At 61.3% G+C, this 10895-nt stretch overlaps 2 protein-coding genes across 3 annotated transcripts; one reads left to right on the top strand and one right to left on the bottom strand.

Moving 5' to 3' along the window:
- Positions 1–685: 685 nt before the first annotated feature.
- Positions 686–2949, bottom strand: PTX4 (pentraxin 4). Of its 2 annotated transcripts, XM_065644917.1 has the most exons (3): positions 2358–2581; positions 1636–2215; positions 686–1527 (listed from the first exon to the last, which is right to left on the bottom strand). In XM_065644917.1, the coding sequence occupies exons 1-3, from the start codon at positions 2484–2486 to the stop codon at positions 959–961; spliced, it is 1278 nt and encodes a 425-aa protein (XP_065500989.1). In that variant the 5' UTR covers positions 2487–2581; the 3' UTR covers positions 686–958. The 2 variants fall into 2 exon arrangements, with proteins under 2 accessions (XP_065500989.1, XP_065500990.1); XM_065644918.1 differs by having other exon boundaries at positions 686–2215; positions 2358–2949.
- Positions 2950–4066: 1117 nt separating this feature from the next.
- On the top strand, positions 4067–10681 carry ECI1 (enoyl-CoA delta isomerase 1). The gene is made up of 7 exons (XM_065644700.1): positions 4067–4138; positions 4677–4805; positions 5460–5587; positions 6182–6328; positions 7627–7748; positions 8452–8630; positions 10161–10681. The coding sequence occupies exons 1-7, from the start codon at positions 4096–4098 to the stop codon at positions 10328–10330; spliced, it is 918 nt and encodes a 305-aa protein (XP_065500772.1). The 5' UTR covers positions 4067–4095; the 3' UTR covers positions 10331–10681.
- Positions 10682–10895: the final 214 nt, after the last annotated feature.

The following is a 10895-nucleotide window of genomic DNA, read 5'->3' as shown; positions in this document are numbered from 1 at the left end:
ACGGCGGCCGGCGGGGGCCGCTCCGCCCCGCGGCACCATGGGAGTTGTAGTCCCGCCCGCGGCCCCCGCGCCGGGTTCCCGGGGAAGGGGCCAGAGCCCGTGCCCAGCCTGTCCCGCAGACGCCTCCGGGGACGGGCCTGGCCCGGGGCCCGGCGTGAAGACAGCAGCCCAGGAGGCTGCAGGGCGGCTGCAAGGCCTTGCCCTGCACCGGGCCCAGGCACACCCTCCTGCTGTCAGCCCGGCCGTGGCCAGGCAGGGAGGCCCCGCTGGCCCCGGGGACACGGGGCTCGGGGAGCAGCCAGCGCCGGCGCCGCTCCTGCCCTCTGGGCAGGGAATTTCGCAGGGTGGCTGTTTGGGAGCATTTTGTGAGCTGCACCCGACCCCCCCGGAGCCGCGCAGCTTGGCCCAGCGCTCAGCTCTGTCCCTCTCCAGCGGGGTCCAGGCATGCGGCACAGACGGCACCTGCGCCGGCACTGCTGGCTCGCTCCCGGTCACAGTCACGGGCTTTTCCGTGCCACAGCTTCCCCCTGCGTCTGACTCAGTGGCAGATGCCGGTGGTGTCAGGGGACAGGCAGGGGTCACCCGCGTGTGACCCAGCCCGGGGCTCCTGCTGCCTGTGCGAGCAGCTCCCGCTCGGCTGTGTCACCGAGCGCTACAGTGAAGAGCAAGACCAGAAATAAAGGAGTTTCCTCTCTGCCCAGGGCATTTTAATAGGAACAACAGGGCTGAACATCCTCTGAGGACTGAAGCTGACAACCTCCCAGCTTTGGGACTGGGTCTCACTCCTGCTGCACCCTGGCTGCCAAAGCCCGTTTTCCAAACCTCAGATGGTCCCAGTCCTGAGATGCCCCCTCCTCCTGGTGTCCCATTGCCCTGGGAGGATGCGGCTTGTGCCAGCCGGGCACTGCAAACCAGCCCTGAGTGCTGGGAGCCGGCACCATTCCTGCTGCTGGACTCATCACAGGCAGTGCTGGAGGAAGGGACCTGCCACCCTCCGCACCGCGCCCTGCAGAGCTGCATCGGCCAGTGTGAGGAGGGGCCTGCGGGGCAGCCCCCAGCCAGTGGCCATGCTGGCCACCTCTCCAGGCAGGAGAGCTCGGCTCCAGAGGGCCAAGCCAGCCAGGTGACCCACAAAGGCTTCCGTGGTGCTGGAGCCCTTGCCGGGGGGGGCCTGCTCCCAGCCCAGCACCAGTGAGCCACCAGCAGGAATTTCATAGCCCTGCTGGAAGCCAGAGCCAGCGGCCAGCAGCCGTCTGTCCATGTAGAAGCGGTACCGGCCCTGGCCAGAGGACCAGGTGAGACAGAGATGGTGCCACTTGCCATCCAGGAGCGGCATCACTGGGAGCTCCCGAAAAAACCCGTCTCCAATGATGAAGTGTGCGGAGCCAGGGAGGTCCCCACTGCGGCCATGCACAGCCAGCTCGCTGCTGCCGTCCTCGGTGACATAGGAGAGGAGGGCACCAAGGTGGGGGGCTGGGGTGGCCAGCCAGGCACAGAGTGACAGCGCCTGCAGCCCCCGGCGCGGCCCTGGCCCCAGGATGGCCACGTTCTTAGCAGAGGTGTTGGGGAAGAGGAGGACAGTGCCGGTGTGGCAGGCTGGGGAGGTGGGCGCTGGGGCGAGGAGGCTGTACCTACCCTCTGCTGGCTGCTGGGGGGCTGGTAGCTGCTCCTGGGTGACCATGGTCATGGTGAGGAGTGCTGGTGCCATGGCTTGGGGTTCCAATTCTGCATCACCAGGGGGTTCCACATCCTCCTCAGGTGCTCCACCAGGCCCAGCATCAGCCGGCAGCCGGTGATGTTCCTCCTGATGGCGTTGCTGCCACCGCCTTGCCTTCAGGTGCCAGGGGCTGGCGGTGCTGGGGGCCACCCGGCCCTGTGGCTCCTGCTCCAGCTGGCTGCCCTGGCTGCGGGCAGCGTCTGGTGGGCCATGCGGCTTGGAGCCAGCTTCCGCTGGTGCACCTGGTGGATGGGAGAGCGGGCGGTGGGGCAGGTTCAGGACACCCACTGTCCCCTCCAGCCGCTTCAGCCTGCGGTGCAGCCGCCGGCCAGCGGTGGCCAGACGGGCCAGCTCGGCACCCAGGGCAGCCCGGGCAGCGGCAGCCACCTCCGCCTGCTCTGCCAGCGCCCGGAAGCGTTCATCGATGTTGTAGGAGATGTTGTAGTTGCCAGCGATGCTCTGGAGATGGCTCAATGTCACCTCCTGGAGCTGGTGAAGCTGCAAGGGAGCAGGGTGAGGTGGGGTGAACCCCCATCCCCATGCCTGGCCCCTGTGGTGCCACTGACCACCAGCCTGGCCCAAAGCACTGAGTGCCCCCCTGGCACAGGCCTGTGCCCCCCTCCCCACTCTGGGCACCCACCTGCTCCTCCAGCCGCTGCAGCCTCAGGAGCAAGGGGCCGGGCCGGGCTCTGGGTCCTGGTACCTGGGTCAGGCCACCCTGCATGGCAGCAGCCAGGAGCAGGCAGAGGGGCAGCACAGTCCCCGCCATGCTGCTGCTGGGCGCTCTCTGCCTGCACGGCAGGGCCAGCCCTGGCCCCCGCAGTGTCCCCCCAGGGTGGCCTCCACCATGATGAGATCCACAGCCACTGCTGGTGTGTCCCAGCAGCCGCCAGCACCAGGGCTCCCAGCCCTGTGGCCCTGGGCCAGGCACTCTGCGGGGGTGGTTGGCCCCGGCCCAGGAGCTCCTGGGGCCTCCGGCTGCCCGGATCAGGGGCCAGGCTGGGGGTGCTGAGCCATGGAGCGAGAGTTCTTGGTGAGTACCTGTGGGCAGATGGTGTGCGGGCCAGCTCCTGGAGGGCAGCAGGGTGGGGAGTCTCAGACTAACGCACTGGATACAGGGTAGGGTGGGCAGGCAGGGCAGGACAGACAGGGCAGGGCAGGCAGGGCATGGCAGGCAGGACAGGCAGTGCAGTGCAGACTGTGAAAGCAGCACAGACTGTGCAGGTAGCACAGGCAGTGCAGACTGCAGGCAGTGCAGGGCGGTGCAGACTGTGCAGGCAGTGCAGGGCGGTGCAGGCAGTGCAGGCGGTGCAGGGCGGTGCAGGCAGTGCAGACTGTGCAGGTAGCACAGGCAGTGCAGGCGGTGCAGGCAGTGCAGACTGTGCAAGGCAGTGCAGGGCAGTGCAGGCAGTGTGGGCAGTGCAGGCAGTGCAGGGCGGTGCAGGCAGTGCAGGCGGTGCAGGCAGCGCAGACTGTGCAGGCAGCACAGGCAGTGCAGGCAGTGCAGACTGTGTAGGCGGTGCAGGCAGTGCAGGCAGCGCAGACTGCAGGCAGTGCAGGCGGTGCAGGTGGTGCAGGCGGTGCAGGCAGCGCAGACTGCAGGCGGTGCAGGCGGTGCAGGCAGCGCAGGCAGCGCAGACTGCAGGCAGTGCAGGTGGTGCAGGCGGTGCAGGCGGTGCAGGCAGCGCAGACTGCAGGCGGTGCAGGCGGTGCAGGCGGTGCAGGCGGCGCAGACTGCAGGCGGTACAGGCGGTGCAGGCAGCGCAGACTGCAGGCAGTGCAGGCGGTGCAGGCGGTGCAGACTGCAGGCGGTGCAGGCAGCGCAGACTACAGGCGGTGCAGGCGGTGCAGGCGGTGCAGGCAGCGCAGACTGCAGGCAGTGCAGGCGGTGCAGGCAGTGCAGGCGGTGCAGGCGGCGCAGACTGCAGGCGGTGCAGGCGGTGCAGGCGGTGCAGGCGGCGCAGATTGCAGGCGGTGCAGGCGGTGCAGGCAGCGCAGACTGCAGGTGGTGCAGGCAGTGCAGGCGGTGCAGGCGGTGCAGGCAGCGCAGACTGCAGGCGGTGCAGGCGGTGCAAGCGGTGCAGGCGGTGCAGGCAGCGCAGACTGCAGGCGGTGCAGGCAGTGCAGGCGGTGCAGGCGGTGCAGGCGGTGCAGGCGGCGCAGACTGCAGGCAGTGGGGGACGGTCGATGCATCCAGCCTGGGGCGCACCGGCCACCAGGGGGCGGCAGCATGTGCTCGCCGCAGCGCAGTGGGCGGAGCTTCAGGGAGGGGGCGGGGCTTCCAGCCGGGGCCGCGTGCTGCCGGGGGCGGGTGCTGCTGGGCGGGCGGTGGCGCGCGGCCGAGGCCCCGCCCCGTACCCTTGACCCGGCGGCAGAACATGGCGGCGGCGGCGGCCCTCGCTCGTTGCATCGTTCGGTCAGGTGCGTCCGGCCCCGGAGCTGGAGTGGCCCTGTGTCTCTCCTCTGGGGGTCAGCGTGTCCCCATGGCTCCTCCCTGTGTCCCCCCGCCGTGGGTTGGGGTACCCACACGCCCTCCCTCAGTGGGTCGGAGTGTCCCCCTGCCCCCCTGCCATGGGCCAGGGTGTCCCTGTGTGCCCCGTCGTGGGTCGGGGTGGCCCCCGTGTCTCCCTGCCATGCGCTGGGCTGTCCGCCCCCCATGCCCTTCCCCAGTGGGTCAGGGTTCCCCATGCCCCCCGTCGTGGGTCGGGGTGTCCCCTGCCGTGGGTGGAGGTGTCTCCGTGCCCTGCTTCAGTGGGTCGGGTTGTCCCCGTGTCCCCCTACCATGGGGTCCCTGTGTCCCTAATTGTGAATCGGGGTGTCCCCATGCTCTCATTGGGTCAGGTGTCCCCCTGCCATGGGTCGCGGTGTCCTTGTGTCCCCACTCTGTCTGCCAGAGCAGTTTTGGGGAGCACACCCCCCACCCGTGCCCTGCCCAGCCCTACCTGCCTGTGTCCCCCAGGTGTGCTGCCCCTCGGCCGCCGGCCCCCGGCGTGGGGCACAGCTGCCCGGCAGCCCCCCGGCCTCCCGCTCGCCCCGGCGCGGGCCTTCAGCAACAACAAGATCCTGGTGGAGCTGGACGAGAGCTCAGGTACGGTGAGGGCACCTCAGCGCTGTCACCCCCAACCCGCGCGGCTGCCAGGAGTCACTGTCACGGGGCCACGTCCCCATACCAAACAAAGGGTGCCTCTTCTTGAGGGCTTTTGACTGGTCCCTGGGTGTGTCCTCGTGCTGTCCCCAGCCTGGGCACAGCTGCAGCACCCAGGCTAAGCACTCGGTGAGGACCTTCTGGGGTAGGGTGGTGGTGTTTGGGAGGGGACAAGGGATCAGAGTGCTTCCCATGTGCTGGCCAGGGCAGCAGTGCCAGCAGGCTCAGAAAGGTGTGTGATCTGCTGGGCACGGGATGTCTGCTGTGATAGAAGCTGGAGGTCTGACCTTGTCTAGTGAGCCCAGACAGAAAGGAACTGCTGGGCAGCGTGACCCTGAGGGTGGCTGGTCTTTGGGACACATGTGTGCTCGTTCATGCTCCAGGTTCACCACTCACTGAGTGAGCCCGGCTAGCGGGCAGATCTGGGCAAAGGCAGGGTCCTGCTCTTGGTCCTACCACTCTGGGGGCTTTTTGAAGAGCCAGGAATGGAAAGAGACGATAAGGGTGAGCAGGGAGGTGGGTGAAACTCCCTTGGGAAAGGCAGTGGGTGCTGCTGTGGTGGGGGATTCTGATGTCTCTGTGTTTACCATGGCACAGGTGTCGCCATGATGAAGTTCAAGAGCCCCCCGGTCAACAGTCTCAGCCTGGACGTCCTCACTGAGTTCTGCATAAGCCTGGAGAAGCTGGAGAACAACCGGGCCTGCCGGGGCGTGATCTTCACATCCGTATGTGTTGTCCTGAGCTCGGGGTGTGAGCTGTGGGGCAATGTGGCAGGCATGGATGCCATTCCCTTGCTCATGTTTGGTCTCTTGGCCCCCTGGTCGCTGGCATGGAAGGGCTGGGAAGCAGCTTTGATCGACTCCAGAAGGAGGGGAGGGAGTTCTTGGAAGGACTGCACTGTTTCTTCCATGCCCATTCCTAGCAGAAGAATAACAACCGAGTATTGTCATTTGTCATTAAAATCAAAGGTGCTTATCTGCAAATGTGACACATCCCTTGAGATCTCTTGAACTGCCTGGCAGGAGATGCCAATGTTTATTTTCAGATGTGATGTGGGTATGAGGTGGTGCCTTGGAGTGGGACAGGGCAGGTTTTGTGCTGCAAACAAAGAGTCCCAGCTCTGCAGGACATGGTGATGGGATGATCCAGGCTGTGGGAGCACTGTAGAGGTTGGTTCAGAACCCCCAAAGACCCTGGTTTATGTCATATTTAATTATCACTTTCCCTTTCCTCAGGCTGCCAGACTGAGTGCATTAGAGGGCTAAAGGGTCATCCTTGAGCAGGGATTCTCAGTGACGTTTGTATTTTCCTGATTCTAGGCCATCCCCAAAATTTTCTCATCTGGCCTGGATATCACTGAGATGTGCGGGAAGAGTGCAGAGCACTACGCCGAGTTCTGGAGAGCTGTGCAGGAGATGTGGCTTCGGCTCTACGGCTGCAACATGGTGACAATTGCCGCAGTCAACGTATGTCCTTCAGATCCATCTTGCTGGTCACCTCGCACAGTCTGTCACTTGCTGCGGCTTGTTTGCGCTGCGTGGGCAGAGGCAGCCAAAAAATCAGGCTTGTCAGTGCTAAAACAAGTGCAGGGATATATTTGTTGGGATGTCTGGGCAAAGCACATGCCTGTTGGTTCAGTGCGTTAGGGTGTGGGCAGGTGCGGAAGCGTGGGGTGTTGCAGGCTCCATGGAAGCTGCAGGCACTGCTGGGGTACAGCAGCATTTCGGCTGTGGTGGAGAGCTTGCTCAGCACTCGTGTCCTGCCAGTCAGGGCTGAGGTGCCCTTTGTGCAGCAAAAGCTGTACCCAAGAGATTGTCTGGGCGTTTGTCCTCTGGGTGGGAGGACCAGGAGGAGGCCTGAGGCCAGGAGTAGAGCCCAGGGGGACGTTGATGGCAGACGAGTCCTGGAGAAGCTGAGTGGTTGGCATAGAAGGAGTCCAAAGGCCACCTGCCATGTGCTCCCCTGGCTGCTTCCGCGCTGGCGAGGCTCGCAGGAGTTGCCCAGGTTACTGCCTTGGCCTTTGCGCTGCTTTGCTGGAGGGGACAGGAGGCGGCTATGCCATGCCACAGGTGCTTGTCCTCGGCCCTGGGGGCAGTGACTCTTCGGATCCTAGGCACTGCAGTTTGTCGTAAGCCCTTTTTTCACCTGATTTTGCCCCTCCAGCTGTCATTCTTGGCCAGCAGGGAGGTGTCATCTGAATCTCAGTTGCCTGTTCAGTGTCTAGTTTTCATTCTCAGTGCAGTGCCGCGTTGGCAGCTCACAGCTCTGTGTCTGTCTGTAGACCGTCTTTGAAGGCATCCGGGTGTCTAAGCGGCTTCTTGCAGGCGCCCTGTGCAGGCCTAAGCAAGCACCCAGTTGTAGCAAAGGTGGTCTTTTGTAGACAGAAGGTCTTAGAAAGCCCCTGGACAGAACTGTTTCTGTGGCATTTAGGGTTACAAAGCTCAAGTAGGGTTAAAAACTCATGCAGGCTTACAAGAAAATGCCACAGCAAATCTCAGCTGCAACCCAAGTAACATGGATCAATTAACTAGATTTCCAGGCTGGAAAAGGCAAGAAATAAAGAGCATTAAAAAATGAAGAGATAAGCCCTGGTAAGCCTATCAGAAATCTTCTTTAGGGCTGTTTCTTATCAGGTTGTCAGAGACTTGGGGGACATCTGCTCTGTCACCCTCTGTCTTCCCTGCTCTGGAGGAAACAGCAAGGCTGGGGGTGCAGGGCCATTTGGAACCGTGACCTCGACTCACTCCTTCCTTCTCTTTGCCAGGGGTCCAGCCCTGCGGGAGGCTGTCTCATTGCCTTGTCCTGCGACTACAGGATCATGGTGGACAACCCCAAATTCAGCATCGGCCTGAACGAAGCCCAGCTGGGCATTGTGGCTCCCTTCTGGTAGGCCAGTGCCTCCCACTTCTACCGTCACGTGTAGGTCTCTAAAAAGAATTCATCTTCCAGTTTCTAATCAGTTTAACTGGCTGCTGAGATGTAGTTTTATGTGTCAGTGATCAGGTAGTTGCAGCTGCCAGAGACAGCACCTCATTTCTCTGTCCTATCCCGCGTGTAATTGGAAAGCTTTTGGGCTGCAGAATGTTCTCACATCCCTTGCCAGTGAGGACCTCAGCTCTGACTCTGCACCCAGCTCCAAAACCAGTTCTGGGAGATCCCCCTGATCAGGCTCAGTCTGGGAATGCACTTTTCCCTGGATACACACCGTGCACTTGCAAAATCCCATAGCTGTGGGGACCTCTGGAAGTGTAGGAGCACTAATATACTAAGGCATGGACCCTTGGTTGCCCTAAAAATATGTAAATGTGCTGTTGGAGCTTTCATGTCCCAGCAAGTGGGCACAGCTGGGACCTGCACTCTGGGGGTAAATGGAGCAGCTCTCATGGAGAGGAGGGGGAACTCTGTTGGGGTGGTACCAAAAATGGATCTGCCCGCCTGACTCTGCACAGTGTAGCTGAGCCCGTAGCTGCTGCTCAGAGACCCGTGCCCAGGGAGCGGGACCAAGCGTGCTCTTAGCTTCCATGTCTGGGCGTGGCTGCCGCTGGGTGTTTCTTTCCCTGACCATAGCTTTTCCTCCTGTCTCCTGCAGGTTTAAGGACACATTTGTGAATGTTGTGGGACAGCGAATTGCTGAACGCTCCCTCCAGCTGGGTGCCCTCCACCCCGCACCCGAGGCCCTCAAGCTTGGCCTTGTGGATGAGCTGGTGCCGGAGGAGAAGCTCCAGGAGAAGGCTGCGGCTGTCATGGCGCAGTGGCTGGCCATGCCCGGTAAGGGTGGCACCTCCAGCAGAGGAAGAGGGGGTCTGATCTGGGTGGGAAGGACAGGTTCTGGAGCTGGTACCTGCAAGCTACATAACAGTTTCCATTTAAAGGGACGGTGTAGATGGCTGGGAGATAGGAAAGTACTTAAAAGGGGCCTATAAGATAGAGGGGGACAGACTTTTTAGCAGGGCCTGTTACAAGAGGACAAGGGGTGATGGTTTTAAACTAAAGAAGGGGAGATTTAGGCTACACATGAGGAAGACATTTTTTACAGTGAGAGTGGTAAAACACTGGCCCGGGTTGCCCAGAGAGGTGGTGGATGCCCCATCCCTGGAGACATCCCAGACCAGGCTGGACGGGGCTCTGAGCAACCTGAGCTGCATGAAGATGTCCCTGCTCATGGCAGAGAGGTTGAACTAGATGAGCTTTGAAGGTCCTTCCAAACCAAACTGTTCTATCTTCTATGATTCTATGAAAGCTCAGCACAGTGGTCCAGCCAGCCCTGGGCTAACACATGGGCTTGCCAGTGCCCCCACACAGGAGGACACTGTGCTGGTTGTGTCCTGCCAGCCCTGCTGAGTCAATCCAGAGGTGCCCAAGCTCCAGACAGAATCTGAACCTCTGTGTCTATCAGTGGAGGTGTTACCCCAGGAAAGCTGCCATGGAGTTGGGGGAACAGGCTGTGCAAGAGTGCCGGGGTGGCTGCCAATCTGCCTTTGCTGTCTGGATTGACTTTTGGCACTCTGCTGAGCTGAGGCTGGTAATGGGGACGTGAGGACAGACAGCAAGTACAGACATAATGTGCGTGTTTGGGCTGCTCCGTGACTAGCGCACATGGTTTCTGGGCTGGGACAGGGCTCTCTGTGGGCCAGTGCTGGATTTGAGGTATTCCATCCTGTGCCACGTGTCACTTTGGCTGCTCTTTCTGTAGAAATCTGAATGAAACTGGGCAAAAACGGAGGGGTCCCAGGACTGTCACTTTGTGTCCCAGCCTTGGGAGAGGGTCCATAAACAGCTCTCTGTCCTGCTGTCCTGGTGTTAGAGTGACACCTCAGCCCCTGAGAGTGGGGAGCCAATCTGCTCTGCTCTCACCACGCAGATCCTCCCCCAGAGCCCTGAATCAGAGCTGGGGTAGTCTGTCTGGGCGAAGGTGTCTGTAGCACCCAGGTGCTGGAACGATTCCGTTTTCCCAGTGAATGGAGAGGCTGTCACCATTTCACCATCACAGCTGCAGCACACTGAGTATGGATGCAACATCTGTGCAACAGATGTGCTGCTGCACAACTTTTTGTCATCTGTCCCAGTAGATGAGTTGTTTCTGCACTGAGCAATACAGATCATAATTTATTGCACGTGAATTTATCCAGTTCAGCTTCCAGCTGGTGGGGTTTTCTTTCACCTTTCCCTGCTGATCTAAAGAGCCCTTTGGTGTGTGGCACCTCCTTTTCAGTAGCACCTGCACATGGTGGCAGTGGCTGAGAGCTGGTCAGGAGTGAGGACCACGCATGTTCCCCATCCTCACTCTCCTTTCCACAGACCATGCCCGTCAGATCACCAAGTCCATGATGAGGAAGACGGTGCTGGACCGCCTGATATCTCACCGGGAGGAAGACATTCAGCACTTCATCAACTTCACCTCAAAAGAGTCCATCCAGAAGTCACTTCGCACGTACATGGAGATGCTGAGGAAGAAGAAGAGTGGCTGAGGAGCCAGCAGTCTGGGGCCCAGTCCCAGGAGCTCAAGTTACCCTCCAAAACGCTACAGCAGCTGTAGACTTTCACAGTGAAGCCGTCTGCAGTGTCAGCAATTGGTGACGTACTGCCTGCTCCTGTGGCTATCCCAAGTGCCCCTTCCCCTTAGTCCCCACAGAGTGCCTGACACCGCTGCTGCCTTCCTGGGAGCAGGGAGAGCTGCCTGCTCGGCTCCCTGAGGAATGGACAGGGAGAGCGTCTTGATGCTGCTGCGGCCCGAGCCCTGCGGTCCTTGGATATCCTCCGTCCTGTCCAACAGCTAATTGTGAAATAAGATTTATCAATAAATTCTTGATGATGTAGGATGTGGATGTGTCATTCCTCAGTGTGGCTGCGGTTGCTGCGTCCTGGCTGGTGGCCTGTCCCTGGGCTCTGGTTCCTGGTGGGCTGAGGGAGCCTGGGCAGGGCTGGTGGCCAGCTGAGACCCTTCTTGGAGCAGACCACGCACTGGGCTGGTGGATGGGGCTGCCTGGAGTGCTTCACGGGCCTTGGTGGTGGGAGCTGGAGCTGGATCATGGT

This window comes from Caloenas nicobarica, chromosome 14, assembly GCF_036013445.1.
Source record: "Caloenas nicobarica isolate bCalNic1 chromosome 14, bCalNic1.hap1, whole genome shotgun sequence".
Lineage (NCBI taxonomy): Eukaryota > Metazoa > Chordata > Aves > Columbiformes > Columbidae > Caloenas > Caloenas nicobarica.
The sequence above is the reverse complement of the archived record's forward strand: the minus strand, read 5'-3'. Positions and strand labels throughout refer to the sequence as shown.